Source organism: Mus caroli, chromosome 9 (assembly GCF_900094665.2).
Source record: "Mus caroli chromosome 9, CAROLI_EIJ_v1.1, whole genome shotgun sequence".
Lineage (NCBI taxonomy): Eukaryota > Metazoa > Chordata > Mammalia > Rodentia > Muridae > Mus > Mus caroli.
The window spans coordinates 67251202-67276482 of NC_034578.1; the positions used below are offsets into that span (position 1 = coordinate 67251202).

General features: G+C 44.6%; 1 protein-coding gene across 4 annotated transcripts in view; it reads right to left on the minus strand.

The window, feature by feature from the left end:
- Positions 1 to 12210: 12210 nt before the first annotated feature.
- The window catches only part of Fam81a (family with sequence similarity 81 member A), a 54005-nt gene continuing 40934 nt past the window's right edge, over positions 12211 to 25281 (minus strand). For all 4 annotated transcript variants that reach the window (XM_029482097.1, XM_029482095.1, XM_029482096.1 and 1 more), the window contains exons 6-9: positions 22621 to 22727; positions 19488 to 19623; positions 16927 to 17119; positions 12211 to 14544 (exon numbers count right to left, since the gene is read on the minus strand). In XM_029482097.1, the coding sequence (XP_029337957.1) occupies positions 14420 to 14544; positions 16927 to 17119; positions 19488 to 19623; positions 22621 to 22727 (561 nt within the window). In that variant the 3' untranslated portion in view covers positions 12211 to 14419. The remainder of the gene's footprint in view (positions 14545 to 16926; positions 17120 to 19487; positions 19624 to 22620; positions 22728 to 25281) is intronic.

The following is a 25281-nucleotide window of genomic DNA, read 5'->3' on the forward strand; positions in this document are numbered from 1 at the left end:
AAGAAGCTAGGTCACTGGGACTGTGATGAGGGTGGCTTTCCTCTGCCACATACTCCCCGGAGATGTTCAGCCTCATTTTTGTCCATGGGAAAGAGCCAAGCAACCATGGGCTGAAGCCATGCGCCAAGAGGATCCTTTCTCTCCGGCTTTCTCTCAAGTCACAGCTATGGAAACCTGACTTACTCATTTTGGGAATGCAGACTAATTCTCTCCCTGCCGCTCAGCACCCATCCTAGGACTGGACTACTTACCCAGCCATCTTCTCTCCTCTTCCTCCCCTCTCCCTGGCTGATCACCTCCAGTTCCTTCCATCCGTGTTCAGGTAGGTTCTCCTCTTCTGACCCCCTCACTGTCCTGTCCTTCCTTCTTTCCCCACTGATCTCGGAGGAATGCTCACCCCACTGTGCACAGAAACCACCTGGCCTCTTTCTCACAGGCCTCAAGGGACCCTGAAGGTCTGGGCTGTACCTGGGAGTCTGAGTTCCTAACAGATTCCAGAATGAGGCATCTCTGACCCAGTCCCCTCTTCTGAGTGGTCAAGCCTTCCCATCAGAAGCAGCTGAAGCTTGTTAGAAGCAGGCCTCCATTTTTCTTTTTCTTTTTTTTTTTTTTTTGCTATATATATACTTTAATTTAAAATTTGTAAGAATTTCATAGACGAGTGCTACATTTACAGTAGCTTCACCCCTCCCCTCCCCTCTAATTCTTCTGATCTCTTTTCTTCCTTCCTTCCTTTCTTCCTTTCTTTCTTTCCTTCCTTCCTTCCTTCCTTCCTTCCTTCTTCCTTCCTTCCTTCCTTTCTTTCTTTCTTTCAATTGGTTATTTTCTTTATTTACATTTTAAATGTTATCCCCTTTCTTGGTTTTCCCTCTGAAAACCACCCTCCCCCATCCCCTATCCCCTCCCCCTGCTCACCAACCCACCCACTCCCGCTTCCTGGTCCTGGCATTCCCCCACACTGGAGCATACAGCCTTCATAGGACCAAGGGCCTCTCCTCCCATTGATGTCCGACTAGGCCATCCTCTGCTGCACGGGCAACTAGAGCCATGAGTCCTATCATGCGTGTTCTTTGGTTGGTGGTTTAGAGGCAGGCCTCCTAATCCAATTCTGCCTTTTAACAGGATCTGCAGCTATAGAGGAGATGCCTCGAAGGTCCGAATCCTGGCTGCACATCAGAGTCACCTAAGAAACCGGAAAACAATCCCAATACTGCAGCAGCTAAAATCGACCGCATTCGATGATATGCATGAAGCATCAGCCACTCTATAGCTTTCCCAGAGATTCCAGAGTCAGCCAGGGCTGAGAGAACCCTGCTTCAGAGACTCCGTGTGACTCCACAGTCAGCCAGGGCTGAGAACCCTGCTTCAGAGACTCCATGTGATTCCAGAGTCAGCCAGGGCTGAGAACCGTGCTTCAGAGACTCTGTGTGCAGGTCTTACCTTTGAGAACACTGCTTAGATCAACAGAGGACATGCTGTAACCTGGAGCTTCCCTGGTCAGTTTCAAGGCCCATTTGTTCTTGGCAGCTGCCTCAACTTCTAATTCGTTTTGCTGTCAGTACAGGACAATGCTTACAAATGTTATTCTGGGCTGTCGTGATGGCTCAGTGACAAAGAGGCTCCTGGACAAATCTAACATGAGCTTGATCCCTAGAACCCATGTGATGGAAGGAGAGAACTGACTCTTGAAAGCTGTCCTTTACCTTCCAAGCACAAACTCACACACCCACAGTGGCTTTAAAAAAAAAATGTGGATTTTTTTTAGGAGGGCAAGTAGCTGGGAGTAGGGAAGGTCAGGATGGCAGCATGGATTCTGGAATGTATGACAGGTACTTGTGATACTGAGGGAACCTGGAGGCCAGCTGGGCTTTGATATGTCCCTTCTGCCACAGGTCAGAAAAACGACTTTTTTGGGGGGAGGTGCAGATGGGAACCAGTTTCATAGGTTTCTGAGGAATGATGGCTTTTGATGGCTTTTGTTTAACCACCAGAAATCTCATAGTCCAGCTTGAGCTCATTTCTAGACAAATGATCAACCTGAGACCTAACAGTGTCCACTTTTAATCCCAGAAATAGGGAGGCAGAGGCAGGTGAATCTCTATAAATTCAAGGCCAGTTTGGTCACATAGTTAGTTCCAAGCCAGCCAGGACTACATAGAGAGACACCAAATTGTTACATATGTTGTGACCGATGAGAGAGGGTCGCAGTTTGCCACAGACACCCTGGCAGCTGTCCCTGGATCTTATTTAGCCATCTCTGAGTATGAGTAGATTCATTGATCCCAGTACTTACTCAAGAGTCTGAGGCAGGAGGATCTCTAGTTTGTGACCAGCTTGGGCCAAATAGTAAGGTGTCGTCTCTAAAAATACTGAACGCTTCCCTCCACAGTGCTAGCCCAAATTCTGACTTCATCATAGCCCCGCCTCCACCACCCCTGCTCTATCACCCTCTGCCCCAGTGCTGGAATTCTGCCCCCCTGACCTTCAGTGTTTCCCGAAACCACTCCGGTCTCTTCTTCCCACAGTCACTAACTGAACCGAGTCTAAGCCTCTGTCCCCTCGCCCACATGGAAGAGCCCATGAAGTCATGGCTGGGCTCTCTGGAAGTTCTCATCTTCTTTTTCTATAGCTGTAAATATTTATTTCACACTATCCACTGGCTACTCGTTAGTTATCACCCATTTTCTAGGCTGCCTTGGTTGGTGTTCTAAGTGCTGTGAAGAGACACCACGGCCAAGGCAAGTCTTATAAAGGAAAGCATTTAATTGGGGCTTGTTTTACAGTTTCAGAGGTTCTGTCCATTAGCCTCGCAAGGGGGAGCATAGCATAGCACACATGCAGGCAGTTGTGGTGGCCGGGAGTTATATATCCAGCTCTATAGGCAGCAGGCAAATAGATCACCACTAGGCCTGGCTTGGGATTCTGAAACCCCAAAGCCCATCCTCAGAAACTCATTTCCTCCAACAAGGCCATACTAACTAATCCCTGTCAAGAACTATCACTTCCTAACGGCCAAGCCTGAGTCCATGAGGGACATTCCTATTCAAACCACCACATAGTCCTTAGGGAGTACTTTGGTTCCTGAGACGGAGTCAGGAGACTTGGAATTGACAATTTGGAGGACTCTCTCACTAAGGTGCATTTTCAGTGAAGGAAATTCAAACGAAAAGGCCACCTGAGAGGCTCTGTGAAGAGGGCCATGCCTCCTAAAGCCACTTACAATAGGCAGCAGAGGACACATGGCAAGAGCGACAGTGAGGGACGTCGCAGGAAGGGACGCACAGCAGACAAGGACTTAGACGTGAGGCACCTGAGGACGGCTGCTGCAGTATGTTGGAAACAGTGTGTAAGTCAGATGTGCCGCCTCTGTGATTGATTGTCCTCAAAGCCACATTTAGGCTGTCCCCCCTATATCAGAAACTAAGGATCTTGTATCACAGGGTGTGTGTGTGTGTGTGTGTGTGTGTGTGTGTATACAAGCATGCCTACTCACACATATGGGGATCAAAGGACAACTTGAAATAGCCTGTTCTCTCCTTATCCACACCTGGAAGACTTACCTCTTGTCTTCCTGAAGGAGAGAACTGAGTCAAAAGACATTTTCAGCCAGTGGTGGTACACACACCTTTAATCCCAGCACTCGGGAGGCAGAGGCAGGTGGGTCTCAGAGTTCAAGTCCAGTCTGGTCTACAGAGCAAGTTCCAGACCAGCCAGGGCTACACAGAGAAAACATGTCTTGAAAAACTTAAAAATTAAAAAAAAAAAAGATATATTCAATTTAAGCAGAAGTTTATTTAGCAAAGCTAAGCGAAGCAGATACTCCAAAGTTGGATGGCAGTCGGCTGCCCCAAGGCGGGAAGGTGTCCAGGGAGTTCTGCACTGTGGACTGTAAAGGAGTTTTATGGATACTTAGGAGGTGGATGATATGATCGTGGCGTAAAGTGATCTCTCTTCCTTTCCAAATGGTGGTAGACCAGATCTCCCTTTTCAGGTCTCTCTTCCCATGAACTTTTTGAGAAGACTACAAAAGGAGGGTACATCAAACCCTCAATGCAAGTGATATTATAACCCCATCAGGTCTTGTGCAGATTCAGTCCCTCTCTTTAGGGCACAGAGGTGGGAGAAAGCCATTCAGAACATTAGGAGACACAGCCACCAACTTGCCACTCTCTGTGGTTTTCTTCTGCTACTTCGTGCGTAACTTCCTGCCCACCTGGTATCAGAAGGTGCAAGTCTCACACACAGATGTTTTGCATTCTCCTCTTTGCTTTCTGTAGCTTTCAGAGTCTAAGAAATGCAGACCTGCAGGCATTGCAACCCAGTGCAAGGATCCAGCACAGGGCTTTCTTCCTAGAAGCTTCCAGAATGTCATAAGTTGTGGTAGGAAACCACAAAGCCTGATGCCCAAGGTCAGGTGTTTTATACCTCTTCAGTTGCTGAGTGCCCTGAACCAAGACAGAGATTTATTTTTCCTGTTCTAAAATGGAGACAGTAATTTCTTAGTCACTGGGCTGTGAAATGAGATATGTACTTTAGAGCGTCTGACAACACAGATGTTGATCAATTAAAATGAGTAAGTTTGGAATCACCCAGATGGCTCAGCCCATAAAGCCACTTGCTGTCAAATCTAAGGACTGAGCTCAATCCCATGGACCCACATGGTAGAAGGAGGGAACAGACTCCCAAAAGTTGTCCTCTGACCCCCAACACAAAGCACTTCTTGTCTCCATCTGCACACAAACAAATCCCAAACAAATAAATGTAATAAAACTTTTTAAAAAGATAAATAAGCTTAGTTTCTCCATCTGAAAATGAGAACAAGGATAGTAACATAGTGAATGGTGTTGGAAAGACTAACTCTCAGGTCCAAAAGGTTTGTGTCTGTGGTGGCTCACACATTCCTTTATAGCACTTGGGAGGCAGAGTCAGGCGGAGCTCTGTAAGTTTGAGGCCAGCCTGGTCTACAGTTGAATTCAAGCACAGCCAGGGCTACACAGAGGAATCCTACCTCAAAAAAAAAAAAAAAAAAAAAACAAAAACAAAAAACAAAAAAAAAACCAAAAAACAAAAAAACCCAACTAACCAACCAACCAGACAAACAAACAAAAGAGTGATTTGTGAACCACAAAGTCTTGCACCTGGATTATCCTTAGGCCATTTGAAGAGCAGTATTTGGGTCTTGAAATTTTATTGTATTCTGCCATCTGGTGGTAAACAGTGCTCTGGATTCATTTTTAAAATAGCTGAAGCAAGGTTCCTGGGTCTTACGAAATCAGATCAAGCTATGCTATCTAGATTTTGAAACAGCTATAAGAGGAACCTATGAAACTTTTACATTACACAAATAATATATGAAACAGTTGAAATGCCCCCAAAGCACTTTGGAGGAGTTTGGAGAGCCGCATATAGTTGTCCCAATAGTTCTACCTGCCTCTTGGAATCTTACCCCCAAATACAGACTCTTCAGAAAGATTATTAGTTTGTTTTGTTTTGTTCTATTATTTTTAAAAATCACATTTTAAAAGAATTTATTTTATTTTAAAAAATGTATTCACTTTTATTCATTTGTATGAGTGTCTTGTCTGCATGCGTGTCTAGGCACTGTGTGCATGTCTAGTGCCTTTGGAGGCCAAAAGAGCCACTGAGTCCCCTAGAACTTGAGTCACAGGGAATCATGAGCCACCATGTGAGTGCAGAGAACTGAACCCCAGTTCTCAGCAAGAGCGGCAAGTCTACTTAACCACTGAGCTATCTTTCCAGCCCTGGTTTATTTTACTTGTGTGTATGTATCTGAGTGTATGCCATATTCAATGACCAGAAGGAGGTAGGGTCTCCTGGATCCTGCTGGGTCTCCCGGATCCTGCTGGAGTCACAGCACGTGTGAGATGCTTAATGTGGGTGCTGGGAGCTGAACTTGAGTACTCTCAACCACTGAGCCATCTCTCCAGCCTCCTGAATTACATCTCTCTATTTATTTTGTGTGTATGTGTGTGGTTTTGCATGTGTCATGATGGTTCATCTGTGGAGGTCAGAGGATGGTTTGCTGGGGCTGGCTCTTTTCTTCTACCTTGTGGGTCCTGGGGATAAAATTCAGGTAGACAGGCTTGGCAGCAGGCACATTTACCCGCAGAGCCATCTCACCACATCCAGTATGTATGTATACACACACACACACACGTATATATTTACAAAAATTGTGTGAGACTGTGTGCCTATTTGTTTATATGAGCACTAACTGCTTGTGGGTGCCTGTGGAGGCCACAGAGGGAATTGGATCCCCCTGGAAATTAGAGTTACAAGCAGTTGTGAGTTGCTGGGAACCAAATATGGGCCCTCTGCAAGAGAAGCAAGCATTCTTTTTTGTTTGTTTGTTTGTTTTGTTTTGTTTTGTTTTTTGAGACAGGGTTTCTCTGTATAGCCCTGCATTCTTAACACTGCAATGAGGGGCCTGAAAGCTGTAGAACCTGTAGGAGCCAGTCCAGAGCAAGGGCGGAGTCGAGATGCGTCCAACTCCCCTCCCAATCGAGACCGGAAGGAGTAGGACTGCTTCTTCCCTCCCTGCGCACGCAGTCTTACGCACGACCCCCCACCTCCACCACCCTTGAGATGTCATGTAGCCTGGTGGCCAGATTACGGGTGAAACTTCCGCTCTCGTAAGGACACGTCTATGGAGCATCTGGAATTCCTCTTCACGTAAACCAGACATCCCCAGCAGCTCGACTCCAGCCAATAATGTATACTCAGCCCGAAAACCACTATTCACCAAGGTTTATATAGTCCTTGTTACCCCCAATAAAGGAGAGCTGTTTCACTGAAAACTGTCTCCAGAGAAAGGTGTTTCTCCTGCACTCACGCAGACCGAGATCCTGTCTAACCCACCAGCCGACTAAGCTGCATTTCTTCCGGTCCAGCCTAGTGTGCAACAGGGCCTGGGTATCGCGAGGGAAAAAGCAGAGCTGGCATCAATACATCTCTCTCTTCATCTTCTTCCAGGGTTTGTACATGACTTCTCCTTTCCCTTCCTCTGTCTCCCCCCACCCCCCACCCTCCCCTCCACCCCCGTTTGTGATGGTTAATATTGGCAGTTAGGTAAGTTTACAATCTGCTAGGCTATGAGCCTCTGGTGCTGTTTGTGAGGGATTTTCTAGATTAAGTAAATCGAGATGGGAAGAGACACCCTAAGCGTGACTGGCACAGCTCCACGGGCTAGGGGCAGGGACTGAATAAAAACTAAGCTGAGCACCAACGTTCCGTTCACCCCCGCTTCCTCCTGACTGCAGATGCAGTGTGACCAGCAGGCTCGGGCACTGGCCGCCATGATACCGTGCACCTTTACGGACTGGCTGTGTTTGAACTGCGAACCCAAGTAAACCTCCCCATCTCAAGTTGCTTCTGTTGGGTATTTTGTCAGAGCCACGAATCAAGTAACTAATGCAGTTTAATTAATATTTGTCGTTGGTAAGCAAAGGAATGGATTTCATTGTGACACTTTCATACATCTGTGTCAATATAATCCATTATAATCAAATTCCTTTGCCTCCCCCACCAGCATCCCTGGATCCTCGGCTCCCTCTAGCTGATCCCCACCCCCTCAACAGTCTCCTCTTCTATGTTCCAGTCACACACACAGTCCATTACCTCCCCCCAAAAGTCCCCCCATCTTAAAGGCTCTCTCCTCCTTATGTCTTACGATCTTCTAAGTTATTTGTTTATTTATTTATTACCGTTGTGTTTGTGCCACAGTGTGTTGGAGTCAGTTCTCACCTTCTACCTTTCATTTGGGTTCCAGGTATGAAACTCAGTTGGGAGAGTTTGTGCAGGAAGGGCCTCCTTGCTGTGCTCCCCGACTTCTAGTTTTAGGACACACACACACACACACACACACACACACACGTTGTTTTCTTCCCCAAAACTTACCACCTCCTGCCTGGCCTGGTATTCACTAGTTTGTTTTCTATAACCACCCACCTCCTATGAGATTCACAGCTCTGTAAGGAGAACTGTTAGTCTGCAGAGCTGGTACCGTCCATACTATAGTGACATCCAGTTTCCTGTACTGCATACTTCCTGGCCCGCTTCTGACTTCTCTACCATTAGTTTGTTGTTCCAGAGAGAGTTGCGCCCAGCGATTCTTCCAGGCCCCTTCCTTGAGGCAGTAATCAATGAATGCTTTGCTTCTGGGCTCTCCGAATGCAGATTCCTTAGCAGTTCCCATTCTTGCCGCGTGGGGACAGCAAACACATTTACTTCTCACTCCTCCAACTCCTACAGGTGTCACAGTTCATTCGGATCTTTGTGGTCCAACCTAGTCTCGAGAAAAACTAAATCCAAAGTTATCGAGTAAACAAAGAACGGTAGTTAGGCATAAAAACAGACCAGCAACTATCCAAACCGGTCAGATATGCCCAAGACAACCTAATCATAATTACTGATTGCTGTACTTAGCCCCAGATTACCACAGAGCTGGGCAGGTCAGGGTTGGTGTAAGAGGCCCTGAACTCAATGCAAAATGCAAAGGAGCCAGATGCCTCAGTCATCAAGCTAAATAACACTTGGTTAAAATGTGTCTAAAATTAAAACTAATCAATAAAATACCCAGTATTTATAAAATTGTTGCGTCAGAGTGTAAAGAAAGGCCTCAGATGACAGACTTTACATATGTATAATGTGTATGAGTGTTTTGTCTGCAGGAATATCTGTGTACCACATGTGTATTCTTAATTCTGAGCCACCTCTCCAGACCCTGGCCCTTACTTATGATCTGTGTGTGTGTGTTTGTGTCATATGCATGTGTGTACTTCTGAAGCTCAGAGGTTGTTTACGTTCACAGGATAGCTCCCTCTGTCAGTCTCCACCTTATTTTTTGTGGCAGGCACACTGCTGAACAAGGTCTCCCAATTTCCACCAGACTGGTGAGCCTCTATGGTCTGCCCGTCTCTCCTCTCAGAGATGGGGTTACGAGCACATGCCACCAACCTTGGGGACTGGTGATCCAACCTCAGATTTTCCTGATTGTAAAGTTAGCACTTTATGAACCACATCCCCAGACTCTGTTCAATAATATTGAATTACTATACACTAATTGTACTAACCAGTCTGTATCATGAAGTTTTCATGGGTATATAGAATATACTTGATGATATCCATCCTTCTTTCAACAAGTCTGACCAGGGTCATATGGAACCTCAATGTACTTTTGATTTGCATGTCTCTGGTGGCTAACTGTGGCTTATGAACATTTTTTCATGACTTTATCAGCCATTTTTTTTTTTTACTTCTCTTGAAAATTCTATTGAATTTGTTTGATTGATTGGATTAGTTCTTCTTTGGGCATTTAAATTTTTTAGTTCATAATATTCTAAATATTAACTCCCTGTCACATGAATAGTTGACAGGAAAAAAAATTTGTCTTATTCTTCAGGCTCCTGACTCTAATAATTGATTCCTTTATGTACATATTTCTAACTTGACACAATATCATCTGTCAATTATTTGTTTCTTTTTTATTTACTTACTTATTAATTTTGAGACAAGTTCTCACCACGCACCTCCATCTGGCCTGGAACTTACTTTGTAGAATAGACTTGTCTCAAACTACAGAGATTTTCCCCTACCTCTGCCTCCTTTGTTCTGGGATTCTTGTGTGAAGAATGACATTGGAATTTTTATGAAAATTGCGTTGAATCCTTAAGTACCTGGCCTTTTAAAAAATGTTTCCTCTTGTTGGGGGCCACTCCTGCAATTGCACCCGCGTGGACTTGTGAGGGGACTGCTTACAGGAGTCAGTTTCACGCTTTCCAGTAGTGGGTCACCAGGTCACCAGGTTTAGTAGCAAACACTCACTGGTGGTTCGTTTTTGGCAACTTTATACAAACCAGACTCACTTGGGAAGAAAGAAAGTCATCCCATTATCTAAAGAGCAGGTCTGTGCAGCATGGTTGATGATGGATGTGGGAGGTTCCCACTTACTGTGGGTAGAGCCACCCCACCCCTCTGCAGTGTTCCCAGGCTGTATAAAAGAGCAAGCGGAGCAAACTGCTGGAAGCAAGCCAGTAAGCTGCACCTCTCCCTTGGGGGGCGGGGGGGGGTGTCTCTGCTTCAGTTCCTGTCCTGATTTCCCTGGGCCATGGAGCATGACCTGAGAGTTGTAAGCTGACACAAACCCTTTCCTCGCCACCACATCGTTTATGGACGTGGTGTTTTACCACAGCGTTGCTCAGCGTTGTTCAAGCTTGCTTCGGCAGTTCAGGGTCATTTGTGTTTCCATGTGGATTTTGTAATTTTTCTACTTCTGTGAAGAATGACATAGGAACTTCGATGGAAATTTTGTTGAATCAATAAGCTGTTTTGTGGCACGACTTCTTTCAAATCTTTTTTTTTATTATTTGTTTGTTTTGTTTTTTGTGACAGGGTTTCTCTGTATAGCCGTGGCTGTCTTGGAACTCACTTTGTAGATCAGGCTGGCCTTGAACTCAGAAATCCGCCTGCCTCTGACTCCCAAGTGCTGGGATCAAAGGCGTGCGCCACCACCACCCGGTGCCTTCTTTCAAATCTTAAGTCTCCCAATTCATGAACATGGGAGATCTTTATACCTTCTAGTATATTCTTTGATGTTCTACCAAAAGGAGTTATAATCCTTATCTTTGGCATAAAAGATATACAGCTACCGAGCTGGAGAGATGGCTCAGCGGTTAAGAGCACTTCCAGAGGACCTGGGTTCAATCCCCAGCACCTACATAGCAGCTCACAACTGTCTGTAACTCCACGATCTGACACCCTCACACAGACACACACAAAGGCAAAATACCAATGCAGATAAAAATAGATAAATTATAATAAATAAATAAGAGATGTGGCCACCTGTGGTGCCTATTAGCATAGCAAACCTCATGCTGGTTTCCAAGCAGCTCTTGGAGTCTTTAGTGTCACAAGTCCCTGTTATATGTTTCAAAGTTCAAGCTCCCATGCCAGCCCTTCTCACCTCCTCCTGGGCCCTCCCTCCCTCCCTCCCGTTCATGGCGTCCCTCCCCAGATCCTCAGTTCTCCCTGGAACTCTGCAACTCTTGCTATGTTTTTTCTCTGTGTTCTGCTCCTGCCTCTCACACTCTGTTCTCTCTGGTTCTCTGGTCTCTGACCTCTGCTGGTCTCCCCTCTCTCATACAACTCTGGTCCTGTCCATTCTACTCCTTTCTCTCCGATCTAGATTTTTCCAGATGCCTGTGGCTGGCCTCCTCTCATATCCACAACAAAAGCCTTCCCCTTAGCTGAGCATGGAGTGGTCAAGTCATCAGTGTATACAAAACCCATAGTGGGAGGAGACAGCTGACTCCCGCAGGTTTCCTCTGACCTCTGTATGTGCACTGTGGCACCCCCCACACGCATACATATACGTGTGTGTATACACACACAATACATAAAAATGTAATTTAAAACAATAACAAGCACAGTGCCTCGACCCTCTAATCCCAGCCCTTGAGAAATAGAGGCAGGGAGATTAGGAGTGCAAGGGCATTCTCATCCACATAGTGAGTTCAAGGTCAATGTCGGCTATGTGAGACTGTCTTAAAAAAATAAACGAAATGAGCAAGGATGGTCAGACAGAGGCTGGGGGTGATGGCCTGTCAGATAGAAAAGCCAGGATGTATAATCGGGTGCTTCCTAGAATCGGGCTTCCTACTTATGAGCAGTAGGATTTGAGATAAGTTGCGTCATCTTTACCTGACTGTAAAATGACGGACAATGGTATATACTAGATACTGTTAAACAAAATGAGTGAGCACACAGAAGCATCTCAGCGAGGGGCTGTGGGGATGGTGGGCAACTAGCATCACTTGATCTCCCAGAGAGCAGGAGTTTAGTTCCTAGCACGCATGTCAAGTGATTCACCACCATCTGTAACTCCAGCTCCAACGGATCCGATGCCCTCTCCTGACCTCCGTGAGCCAATGCTCACGTATGTATCACACGCGCGCGCACACGTATACTCACACATACACACATGTGCCCAATGGGATTAAAATTTTTTTAAAAAAAGAGCTTCAGCACAGACTTAAAAGGGTCCTTGGCACACAGCCAGCCAGGAACTGCTCACTGGCGCGACTCCAGAGGCAGCCAAAAATCAAGCAGTACCTCCACTAAGGCAGCTGGCCTGCCAAGGTTTTCTTCCCACGCTCAAAAGTTTAAAAGTCATTTAAAAGTCCCATGCCACACTTATTTGGAAATTTTATTCTCTTTATTGCAAATCTCTGGTAAAGGAAAAGACAGGGCAGCTGATTCTCCTTTAAACTTTGGCGAGAAGAGTACTCCATTGTCTTCGAGGGATGGCTGGCCTCCCCATAGCACACAGAATCGCTGTGGAGGGGGTCGGGGGTGGGGGTCGGGATAGGGCTGTGACACATACTGGTTGGTGCTGGTGACTGCCTCCCAGATGCTCTGACTTAATGGGCCAGGAGGTTGTTTGGTGTCAGTTGCTCTTTAAATTCCCCAAGTGACCCCAAGCAGCCAGGGTGGAGGGTCCCTGCCACAGTGTCTTGTCACATGGGTCGGCAACGGCTCGAATACCTGGCGGTATCACCAGCAGCTGTGTCACCTGCTTACATCACCTGCTAGGCCAGGGTCAGCAGGTGTCCCCTGTCCCCTCTTCCCAAGTGTCGTGTGTGCTCACCCTTCCCCCTTAGAGTCCCCAGGGGAGAGAGACACTGAGGAGGTGTGGCCCTGTCCTGAGTGAGACTTGTGCTTAATCACTCGATAAAACATGGCTAGCCGAGCACATAGGGAAAGAAGAAATCATACTGTCTGGTCACAGAGCATCACTGACTTCTCCTGGGTGGGCAGATCCTCCTGTATGGAGAGGAAACGATGTGTGGGGAGATGAAGAAATGCAGGATGGGTACATGTTCCTCACATAACCTCTCATGCATCCAAACTCAAATCAAAGTTTTCAAGGTCCCAAGAGTAGAATATTAGGTACTTTAGCAGCATATCTTACATGGGTCAACAGTAAGAGCCAGGTAGAATCTCATTGTGGTTTATTCTAGAAATAGAAAATGCTTTTGATTTTCCTGAGTCCTTGCACATGAGAGAGGAAAGGAAAGGATGGGGTGTTGTTCTTGGAACTTTTAAATGCTCTCTCTCTCTCTCTCTCTCTCTCTCTCCCCTCACTTTAACACAAAAGTGCAAATGGCACAGGCTCAAGTCTTCAATGACTCAAACATGGCAACTGAAAATAAAACGCCTGCAAAGGTGCAGGGACACCCGTCTCCTCGCAGTATTACAAATGTAGTCTCGCTTTGCCTCTCTGTCCATACAAAGGTGTGTGCAGCTAGCTATTCCATGAAGGATGCTGAATGCGGCCCACCATTACAGCGATGAAATCATTAGGATGCTTAAAAAATACATAGGATCTCAGTTTTACATCACAACCCTGATGTGTTTACCACACTGTCTATTTTGTTGGTAATTTCTTTTTTTACAGAGGACAGTACAGGGACATGAGAAAAAAACCAAGGCACAGATAGACAGTTACAACAAATGTCTATAAACCCTAGCACGTAGTGCCTATTTAGGGAACATTTAGGTAAATCGTAAAGTCTGAAAAATTCTCACATTCATTACAACTGATGAACAATTAGCTGTTCGATAAACAGGTTGCTTAGCCACCATCCCATTATTAAATATATGGCTATCACTACACAGGTTGTGAGTGGTTTCAAAAATAGCTTTAAATAGTAAAAGCCGGTACCCCTAGGTGGATATAAATATTGTGCCTTGTGGGATCTAGATAAACATAGTAAGTTTCTACTTAATTTGTAATCTGTATGGCAATTATCAATTTTAAAAAACTATTTTCATTATATAAATTGCAGGGCTTTTTTTTTTCTCCCAGTGTTAAACTTCTTCTCTACAAAAGACAGGCGATTTACAAAAAAATAACCCAACATTTAAAAAAAACCATATAGACAACAAAAATACAATCCAGATGTGGACTTAAAGCTGAACTCTAATCCACTAGGACATTCTCTTAATGTAGGGTGAGGGGCAACAATACATACCTGTAGCAACTCATTCACTTCTTAATCAAAAGAAATATCACCATGGCGGTTTTTTTTTCCAAAATAGTAGTCTTGGCTAGAGCATCAAGCATTGAAAATAAATTCTTTTCATTCATAAAAGCCTTTCAAAATCTGAGGGAATCGGGCTCAACTGCACTTAGGGAAATAACGTTGTAAAAATTGTATTTACGATTTTAAGTAAAGGGTGTTTTCAAGACTGAAGGTAAACGCTTAGACCCATGAGAGCGCATTTCTTGGCACATGCACACCCTGGATGGGATCCGGAACACAGCCACGATGTGGCTGCAGAGCCATTTGGCTCTTAGCCCCACGCGCAGTCTCCTGTCAGGTCCTTGTCCCAGTCGTCTTCACATGGCGGTCTCTGGCTTCTGCAGATGCTGGATCTGCTTCTGAAGTTGGTCCCTGTCCAGCTTCATCTTGGCCTCCAGCACTTGTCTGAGGGACCCTATGCTCTCGTAGATGGCTGAGAACCCTTGAGGAAGAGGCAAAGGTCACAGGAGTTAACAGCTAAGAAGCAGTGTCTGGCCAGCTTCTACAGCGACAGTGACCGTTGGTTCTGACTGATGCTGAGCCCCCTGGGGGTCAGTGCTGCATGGGAACCTCCATGAAAACTGTGTTTTAGATGCAAAGGGCTCTACTGCAGTCAAGAAAGACAGTAGATGCAGATTTAACCAAGTGACCAAAGCTCACACTACTATCACCAGGAGAAATCATGCCATGTACCTGCTGATCAGATGGCCAGAGCAGGGCGTCCGTCCATCCCGCCGTTCCAGGTTATATCATAAGAAAGTAATCAAACCGCAACTGGGGAACTTTCTGTAAAACACTGCCCTGTAGTCTAAAAATACCAGGTTCAGGGGCTTCTGTGAGTCAAGAGAGCACCAGGCGCTTAGGCCTCCAGTTCCTATGGCCATGGCTCTCAACCTTCCTAGTGCTGGGACCCTTTAATACAGTTCCTCCTGTTGTGATTGGTGACCCCAACCATAAAATTATTTTGTTGCTACTTCATAACTATAATTTTTCTATTGCTATGAATTGAAATGTAATGTCTACAGAGTGAGTTCCAGGACAGCCAGGGCTGTTTCACAGAGAAACATGTCTTGAAACCTCCCCCCCCAAAAAAGGCCAGTTTTAATCTGTGCCCCAGAGCTAAGGCTGTCCCACAGCTCTCCACACCCAAATCCCGCCCGGAGAGAGCTGGAAAAAAAACAAAACAAAACAAAAGAGCAAAATTCATAAAATGAGATCTAATTTATGTGGTGAGGGAAATTCTAATATATTGTCTTTGGGTATTTGATGAAAGAGTTGACTCAAGATACACATGAACACTCATAAACCATACACATAGGCACACATATACAAACATATCTATATCTATATATACATATATAGATATAATGCACACAACATACACAAACATACATGCACCTCCCATGTGAGATGATGGGTAGGTTAATTTGCATGAACATAGTAACCATTTTGTGTTATGAACCTTAAATATACAAATAATTTTTAATTTAAAAATTAATTGAGGACTGGAGAGATGTGTTGGTGGCTGTGCTGGCTAAAATTGTGTCAACTTGACATAAGCTAGAGTCAGCAGAGAAGAGGGAGTCTCAGCTGAGAAAATGCCCGTATAAAAGCGGGCTGTAGGCAAGCCTATAGGTGTTTTCTTAATTAGTGATTGATGGGGAGGGTCCAGCCCATTCTGGGTGGTTCTCTCGCTAGGCTGGTGGTCCTGGGTTCTATAGGAAAGCAGGCCGAGCAAGCCATGGAGAGCAAGCTACTAAGCAGCAGCACCCCATGGCCTCTGCATCCGTTCCTGTCTCCAGGTCCCTTCTTTGCTTGAGTTCCTGCCCTGACTCCCTTCCGTAATGAACAGTGATGTGGAAATATAAGCCAAATAAACCCTTCCCTCCCCACGCTGTTTTGGATCACGGTGCTTCATCGAAGCAGTGGCAATCCTAAGTAGGACAGTGGCTAAGACACTTTACTGCCCTGTCAGAGGACTGCAGTTCAGAGCCCCACATCAGGTGGCTCACAAATGCGAGCACACACACACACACACACACACACACACACGTCATATGTAGAAAGGGGTGGGAACAAATCTTACAAATAATTTTTGATTATGAAAAAGGTTTTTTTTTTTTTTTAAAAAAAGAAGCCATCTCCACCAAAGAAGAATTTCAAATTATTCTGTTTTTTACTGATTTTTAAAATTAAGGGGTTTTGTAATGTTATTTTTTCCTTAGAAAGTTTTATCTGACAATTTAGGAAAAAGTATAAAAATTATTCATTAAAGAAAGTTTTGATTGGGGCTGATGAGACGGCTCACTGAGTAAAGGCGCTTGCTGCCAAGCCTGAGGGCTTAAGTCCCGTTGCTGGGCCCCACAGAACTAACTCCACATGCATGTGCTGCGTGCATACAGCCAGCGATGCTGAAGAAGCTCTCAGAAGTGCCTCACATGTATAGGAACAGAGAGGGATCAGCAGGTAGCTAGCGCTGACGAAAATAAGAAAATGTCAGTCATGTGCGGGTTAACCACTTTTGTTTGCTGTGTGTCATGGAGGCTCTTCATGGACTTGCAATTGAACTAGTACTTTAGGGCTGGGAGTATAGTTCCCTGGTAGCACGTGCTTGCCTAGCAACTGTGAGGTCCTGAGTTCAATTCCCACCGCTATAATAAGTAAATAAATGAATGAATTTGTTAAATTCTGCACAGCTACTTAGAACAGCAACTAGGAACATTTTGCTGATTTTTTAAAAGCCAGCTCAGCCTCTGTTTCAGAGATTTCAGTGAATAGCCTTTTAGACAGACAAGCCACATGAGCTGCGTGGGGTCTGGCCTACCAGCGTTAACCTCCGCTTTCATCTCCTTCATGTCCTCCGTCATCTGTAGCTCCAGCTTGCTGATCCGCCCGTGCACCTTCTCCTCGTCCGGCTTTCTCTGTCCTTCCGAATTCCTCTTCTGACTCTCTTCGATTTTGTCAAGCCTGGCCGACATCTGGCTGAGTTTCTTCTCTACGTCTCTTTCACTGGCTCCCTGGGGTCCAGGATAAGAATTGCACTTGGTTATTGCAAAAGGAGAGTGGTCACCTTGTCTCCCATCCACAGGGACCAGAATCACAGTGGCTGGTTATCCATCCCGTATCCATTCTCAAAGGTCACCCAGAGTAAAAAACAAAAACAAAAACAAAAAAACAAAAAAAACCTACATTTTATTCTGTCTCCTGAGTTTGGTGTGGCCATGTAATCTAACCAATGAAGTGTAAGAACAAGTGTATGTAGCTGCTTTCAGAAAAAGTTAAAGGACACTTGCTATATATCCTTAATTCTTTCCCCTTCGCTTCTGTCAATGGCTATTCAATCAATGGCTGGAGTTCTATCAACCATCCTGCATCGTGGCGACAAGTGCTACTCTCTGAGGATGGCAGAAATCTAACCTAAAAGGATTCTAGTTATTGAAGACTGACAAGTTTTTAACTCATCTGGGTCCCGGAGAATGCAAACTTGGATGTGTTTTGGTGAGAGAGAAGGAAGCTTCCATCTTAGAAGAGCCACCAAATGGTTAAAAAAAAAAAAAAAAAAAAAAAAAAAACCAAATGGTCAGTCACAGGCTCAGAACTCCACAAACATGTCAAGGCACAGCAAAGGAGACAACTGGAGGGAGGGATTCAAAGTAGTACGGTTCACTAGGCCTACGCTTTGTGAAACTCTGCATCCACAGGTTCTAGTGGTCAAACGATGAGCATGAAGCCTTTCATCAGGTGTGATTTTGCAGCATGACAGCAATCCTGTGATGGCACTGATGCAGAGACTGCCACTCAACAAATGGCTCAGCATCAGGACCGAGCAGTCAGACAGGCAAACCACACTGGCCACTTCTGCTCAGCCCAAGTCCCACGGAAGGAAGCCGAAGCCGGACAAGGAAAGAGAACCCAACACAATTTGCCTCCCTAGCACTGGCTTCTAAGCCTACTGGCTTGAAGTATGATAAATGCAAAGCTCTTTGAAGGTATTTTTTGGTAGCTCTGCAAAAATTAGTTCTTTGAGAGAGCCAGTGGAAGCAGAAGTAGACATAAAAGGAAATAGTGTATTCTGGTCTGACGTCCAAGCACACTCTAGTTACAGTGCATTGGAAGGGGCCCGGAGGGACAGAGAGCCACTCGACATTAGTGAAAACAAAAACTAAATCACAACATTAAAAACAAAGAGAAAGGAGATCAGACGGCTTAGTGGTTAAGTGCACTGGCTGCTCTTCCACCAGACTGGGATTCATTTCCCAACACCCACATGGCAGCCCACAACTGTCTGCAACTCCAGTTCCAAGGAACACTACACCCAACACCCTCACACAGGAGACATACATGCAGACAAAACAGCAATACATATGAAATAAAAATAAATAAATCATTAATAAAACAGAAAAACAGATCAAGTAAGTAATTGTAGCTTTACTTAGAAATGTGTGATAGACAATCGGGATCATTTAAGTCAAGGTTGTGACTTAAAGCGGTAGCTGAAATTTTTACTTTGTCTTTTGATAACCAATATAAAAACAAAGCATTTCCTGTCTTTATGAATAATATGAAGAACAGGAAATGGGGGGCATGGCTGGGTGGCAAAGTTCAAAATTAACAGATATGGCAGTTAGTGTTAATTGTAACAGAATTTAGAATCAACTGGGAGCCAAGCCTCTGGACACGACTGTGGGGAGTTATTTTTATTTGCTTGAGGTGGACAGACCCAGCCATTGTGGGTGGCACCATTCCCTGGTGGGGATCCTGAACTGCGTGAGTGGGGAAGAGAGCTGAGCACTGTGGCCTGTATTCACTGCTCTCTGCTCATGGATACAGCACGACCAGCTGTGCTATGTTCCGGCTGCCTTAACTCCCCACGGAGAGAGAGGACGTGCGCCACGATCAGCTTTTTCTTCCTCAAGTTGCTTTTTTAAAAAAGATTTATTTATTTATCTTATGTATATGAGTACACTGTAGCTATCTTCAGACACATAAGATCCCATTATAGATGAATGCGAGCCACCTGTGGTTGCTGGGGATTGAACTCAGGACCTCTGGAAGAGCAATCGGGTGCTCTTAACTGCTGAGCCATCTCTCCAGCCCCTTAAGTTACTTTTGTGAGAGTATTTTTCCATAGCAACAGGAAAAGAAACTGAGATAACAGGTATGAGAACCTGGGTTTGATGCTCAGAACAAAGGAAAGACGAGAAAGAGAGAGAAGGGGGGCACGGGAAAGGAAGAAGGAAAAGAGGGAAGGGAAAAGAGAAGGAACATGGGGAATACCCAAGCAGCTTTGGGAGGCACCAAATAAATGTGTGCTAAGTCCCTAGGTGTTGATCAGACATTGCCGCCTCCACTGAATACCTATTATTGAAAAGCATCAACACTTACACTGTTTTCCTTAACAATCAAGGAGAGATGGTCGATTTTCTGCAGAAGTTCTTTCTCTATCCGCTCCTGTTCTTGTTGCAGCCAACTCCGCGCAGACAAAATCTGGTTGCTGAGCTCTTCAACGGTGCCTTTAAATCTAAAACATTAGAAAAGAAAGAAAAGGAGAGGTGTGCGAACGTAAAACAGTTTTATGTAACATCACAAAATATCAATTCAATGGGAATGGCATACTTTCCTTCTCTTAAGACCGTGTTCAACATGAAGTTGGTGCAGGATGGAAGCAAGCAACAGAAAGACACCTAATGATGCTCCTACCCGTAGGAACTGGCAATGCAGGTACTTAGGTGACACAGTACATGCCAAGGGATCATCTTTGCAGTTCTAAGGGTCCATGGTACTCCTTGCTCAGAGGACATATTATCCTTCATCTATCCCCTTTCAGCATCCTCTCCTTTCATATTCTCTTGCCTCTTGTATCCTCCAGGACTAGAGGCTGGATTTCTTTCTTACTCTTGTCTTTTATTGTTCTTTCTCCATATGGGCATAGCCTAATCCAAACCAGTAGGAAATAAACCAGGCATAATGGAACACACCTTCAATTCCAGAACTTGGAAGGCAAAGCTAGGAGGAGTCGAAGTTAAAGGTCAGAGTGAATTCATAGTAGCTTGATCTACTTGAGACTTTGTATCAAAAGAAAGCACCCTTACAATAATCCATTCCTCTAGTCCCCTTCCCTCCAGAGTCCTTAAAATAACTATCAATGCATGTTCCCCTTAATCACCTTCTTCTTATTTAAATTAGCATGTAATGAAACTATAGAATATATATAGTTCTGTATAGAGGTGTAATAAACATAGAAGTGCAATTTAAATAATAAAAAACATCCATTAGAGTCACTGAAATGTCTATTTTTGTTTATATATATAAATATATATTTATATTATATATATTTATATTATATAATATAAATATATATTTATATTATATATATATTTATATTACATATATAAATATATATATAAAATATACGTATATGGAGTCGTCACATGTCACTGGAGTACATGGCTGCCTAGTTAGAGACCACATTTTCTAGCCTCCCTTGCAGCTAGGTGGATATGATGGCTAATCTTCTGGGTCATCTTGACTTGATTTGGAATCATCTGGGAGACACACCTTGAAGCATTAAGTGAGGATGTTTCCAGAGGGATTGAATGAAGAGGGGAGGCACACTCTAAATGTGTAAAACACCATCTCATGGGCTGGAGTCCCATGAATTAAAAAAAAAAAAAAAAGGAAGGGAGGAGACAGGTTACCAAGCACTCATCTTTCCTCTTTTTTTCTTTTCCTTCTTTTTTTTTTTTAAGATTATTTTATTTATATGAGTACACTGTAGCTGTTTCCAGACACACCAGAAGAGGGCATCAGATCCCTTTACAGATGGTTGCTGGGTATTGAACTCAGGACCTGTGGAAGAGCAGGACCTTTGGATGGCTCTTAACCATTGAGCCATCGCTCCAGCCCCGGCACTCATCTCTTCAACCTCTGACTATAGATGCAATGTGACTAGCTCTCCTGTGCTCCAGCTACCACATGTTCATCACCATGGTGGATGGTATTCCCTCAAACTGTGAGCCAAACGGCCATCTTCATTACTTGAGCTGCCTTTGTCAGGTCCCAACAATGAGAAACATAATAGTTACAGTGCAGCGCACCAATAACTCAGATGATTGGCAGTACATGAAGTACATACATGGCTCTGATTACATCCCCCAAGACACAGCTGTTGCCCTGGGTTTTCCCTCTGTAGCAGCTGGGAAAAGCAGGACTAGAACTGTAAAGGCTCCACACTGAGTTGTCAGAGCTGCCCTGTCTGCCCTGGATCACTGACCACACAGCATAGTCTGACCTTAACATGTCTACCATGGTGTACATATAGAGAGATCTTTTAAAAGGCTTTAATTTTCTTATACTGGGATTGAACCTATAACCTCGGTCTTGCTAGCCAAGCACTTGACTCCTGGACTAGACTCCCAGTTGAAGACACTGAAACACACCCACCAAGTTCCTTTTATCCCCAAAAGTTAACAAACATATTCACATGGAGGATTTGGGGAAACCATTATTTATCCTAACATAACCACAAGGGATAGGTATATCCCTTGAAGCACTATTAATAATAAATAACACAGAGAACTCTGCCTAAGCCTTTATCTAACACCTGGCCATCAGCTCCCTAAACTGTACACTCTTCAGGATGAAGAACAAAGTCTGTTTTGTTTTGTTTTCTCTTCATTACTAGATCCAGAGTTTCTAGGTAAGTGCTCCACAAATATATATGAGCGGCCAGGAAGGTGATTTAGTGGGTAAAGTGCTTGCCGCCCAGACATCAGGACCTGAGTTTGGATGCCCAGACCCATGTAAAAGGTTAGGCAAGATGGCTTGCATCTATAATCCAAGCACTGGGGAGATGAAAAGATGAATTTATTGGCCAGGTAATCTAACATAATCAGTGAGAGACTCTGCCTCAAAGTAAAATAAAATAAATAAGGTGAGGAGAGGTAGAGGAAGCCTCCCAGTGTTGATGGTCACCTCCACACACCCATGCCCGCATGGGCACATTGAACCAACTCTGCACATTTACACACATGCACATATGCATATACACACCAAAATAAAACAAATGAACCAAAGACACATAGAATGAAGCAGTGGGCCATCCCCCAGCCCCTAGAAGCAATCATCATGAAGGAAAGGTGACTGTTGCCACATGGAAACTGTTTCCTCTAGTTTTTGTTATTATTTTCACTCTGTGTGATAAATAAAACCTGAGAGGTGGGCAGGGGAGAGGGCTGAGCAGTTAGGAACACTTGCTGCTCTTCCAGAGGACATGTGCTAAGTTCCCAGCACCCATATCTGGCTGTTCACTCCAGCTCCAGGGGATCCAACGCCCTCTTCTGGCCTCTGTAGGCACTGCACTCATGTGCACATATTCACACAGACATAAATAAAAATAAATATTTAAGGCAGACAACGTTTAGACATTATATTTTTAAATAAAAGCAAGAGGGAGAAAGTGTGAATTTCATGGTCTCAGGAAGAATGTGACAAAAGCCTTTACCAATGGGTGGCTTACTTAGTGTCCAGGAGCTGGAGCTGGTGGTTGCTATCTCTGTGGGACATCTTCAGTTTGGTGCTCTGCTCTGAGATGGACAAGTCCACTCTGCTCAAAAGCTGAGAAATCTGGAAAAGAAGGTTGAGTTAGAAGGCTCTCACATCTGTCTTCATGGGCCAGCTCAGAAAAGTCTTCATAAGCTCAATGCCGGTCAGCAGCATTGAGTCACTTTACTAAGTCCATTTGGGGGTTCCCTTCCTTTTTCCGTGTGTGTGTGTGTGTGTGTGTGTGTATATTACTGTGTGTGAGTGTGTGTGTCTGTGTATGTGTCTCTGTGCTTATGTTTGTGTATGTGCCTCTGTGTGTGAGTATATGTGTATCTATGTGTGAGTATCTGTGTGCTTGCATGTGTATCTGTGTGTATGTGTGTGTATGTGTCTCTGTATGTGAATATCTGTGTGTATATCTGTGTGTATGTCAGTGAGTCTGTGTATGAGTGTGTCTGTGTGTAAGTGTGTTTGTGTGAGTGTGTCTGTGTGTGTGTCTGTGTGAGAGTGTGTCTGTGTATGTGTCTCTGTGTATGAATGTCTGTGCCTCTGTGTGTGAGTCTGTGTCTCTCTGTATGTGTGTCTGTATATGTGTCTTTGTGTGTCTGTTTGTGTGTGTCTGTGTGTTTTTCCGTGTCTGTGTGTGTGTGTGTGTCTGCTGTGTATGTGTGTGTGTACACAGGTACATGTGCACATAGGCCCATATGAAAGCCAGGGGTTAACAGGAGCTGACCTCCTCAATCACTCTCCACTCTATGTTTTGAGACAGGGTTCGCTCATTGAACATGGAGCTCACTATTGGCTAGAAGAGCTGGCTAATAGGATCTAAGGATCGCCTGTCCTCTCCTCCACCCAGCTCAGGGTGGATCACAATGCCCTGCTTTTTTATTTTTAGATTATTTTACTTTATGTGCATGAGTATTTGTCTGAATGTATGTGCACCATGTGTGTTTCTTGTGCCTGCAGAGGTCAGAAGAGGGCATCAGATTCCTGGGGACGGTAGTTATGGTGGTGAGCTACTGTATGAGTCCTGGCAACCAAACTCAGGTCCTCTGGAAAAACAAGGGCTCTTAACTGCTGAGGCATCTCTCCAGCCCCCACAGTGTCTAGCTTTTCATTGGGTGCTGCAGATCCAAACCCAGGCCCAGGCTGGTGCCAATGGGTGCCTTAACCCCTACACCATCTCCCTAGGGTGCTTTAACCCCTACACCATCTCCCTAGGGCACTTTAACCCTTACACCATCAATGAAGGGAGTCTTCATTCTTACACCATCTATGCAGCCTCTGCCTCTATTTTTTCTTCTTGCACACCCAGCAAAAATCAAGACAAGGGGCACTGCCAAAATATTCACCAGGAAGTGAATCTAAACTTCAGAGCTCTCTAATGAGCAATCCCAGCCTCTGCCCAGGCCTGGTACCTCTACCAGCTGTCGCGGTATGCAGCCATTATTACCTTGGACTTCCACCAGCACCATGGCTGCCAGTCCTGGAGGGCAGCATTTCTATGGCTTACAAACAAATCAAGGTTCCAGATGTACTTCCTCATCAAGTGAAGCCCCACAGAAGACCCTCTGTGGGCTACATCCCTCTGGTCCCCCACTCCTGGCCTTTGTTCTTATTTGGGATTTGTTTTCACTAAAGCTCAATGTTAAATTAGTCCTGTATAAAATGATCACATTTTCTGAAAAGCTAAGTGTTGCTCAAAATTCCTTACTAAGATTCATAATATTTGTAAGATGTGGATCATCACCATCACCACCATCACCATCATCACCACCATCACCATCATCACCACCATCACCATTATCACCACCACCATTACCATCATCACCATCATCACCACCACCATCATCATCATCACCACTACCATCACCATCATGTCTCTTTTGGTAGATTTCTGTACTGTACTCACCTTAGCTACCAGGCAATCTTTTTTTTTTTTTTTTTTTCCTTTTGTAATAATCTCATTCTCACAGACCTTGCTCCATTACGAGGGACTGTAGTGATAACTTTAGAATTTTGGTTTCTTTGAAAAACACAGTAACCCTACATGACTATGTTTTACGTTTTAACCCCAGGTGTGGGATAGGGCTGCTTCAGATGTCCACAGCAGCTGACTATGATTTGTCTCATGCTCTAGCAGGAGCATGATTTTGCCTGCAGCAGATAGTTTCTGTGACTGTGTGACATTGGAATTCTGGGGACATTTCAAAAGGTACATAAAAGTTAGGGCCCTGAGAGGTGAGCTGGGTTGTTGTTTGTTTGTTTGTTATGGTTTGCTAAGTGGTCATAAACAAAGAAGAAACAAATAAACGAAGAAATGAGATGTCCTGACAGTGAGATCAAACTTGCCCCAAGGAACTCCACGCTTCTAATCAGCAGGAAGCCGTCTAATAATAATGCCACCTGACTTTCCTCTGGGGTCTCTTTCCTTTCCCCTCTATCCATTTTTCTCTCATATCTAGTGTTAGGGGGTTGAAAGGATGGAATAAGGGGTAGAGAAGAACCCACAAATCAGCAAAAGTCAAGGGACAGGACCTCAGCTTAGTTAACACTGGGCAAGCACTCCAGTGCTAAGCTATGCCCTTAGCCTTGTCTATCGTTTTTCTTTAACATTTATTTACTTCCTTTGTGT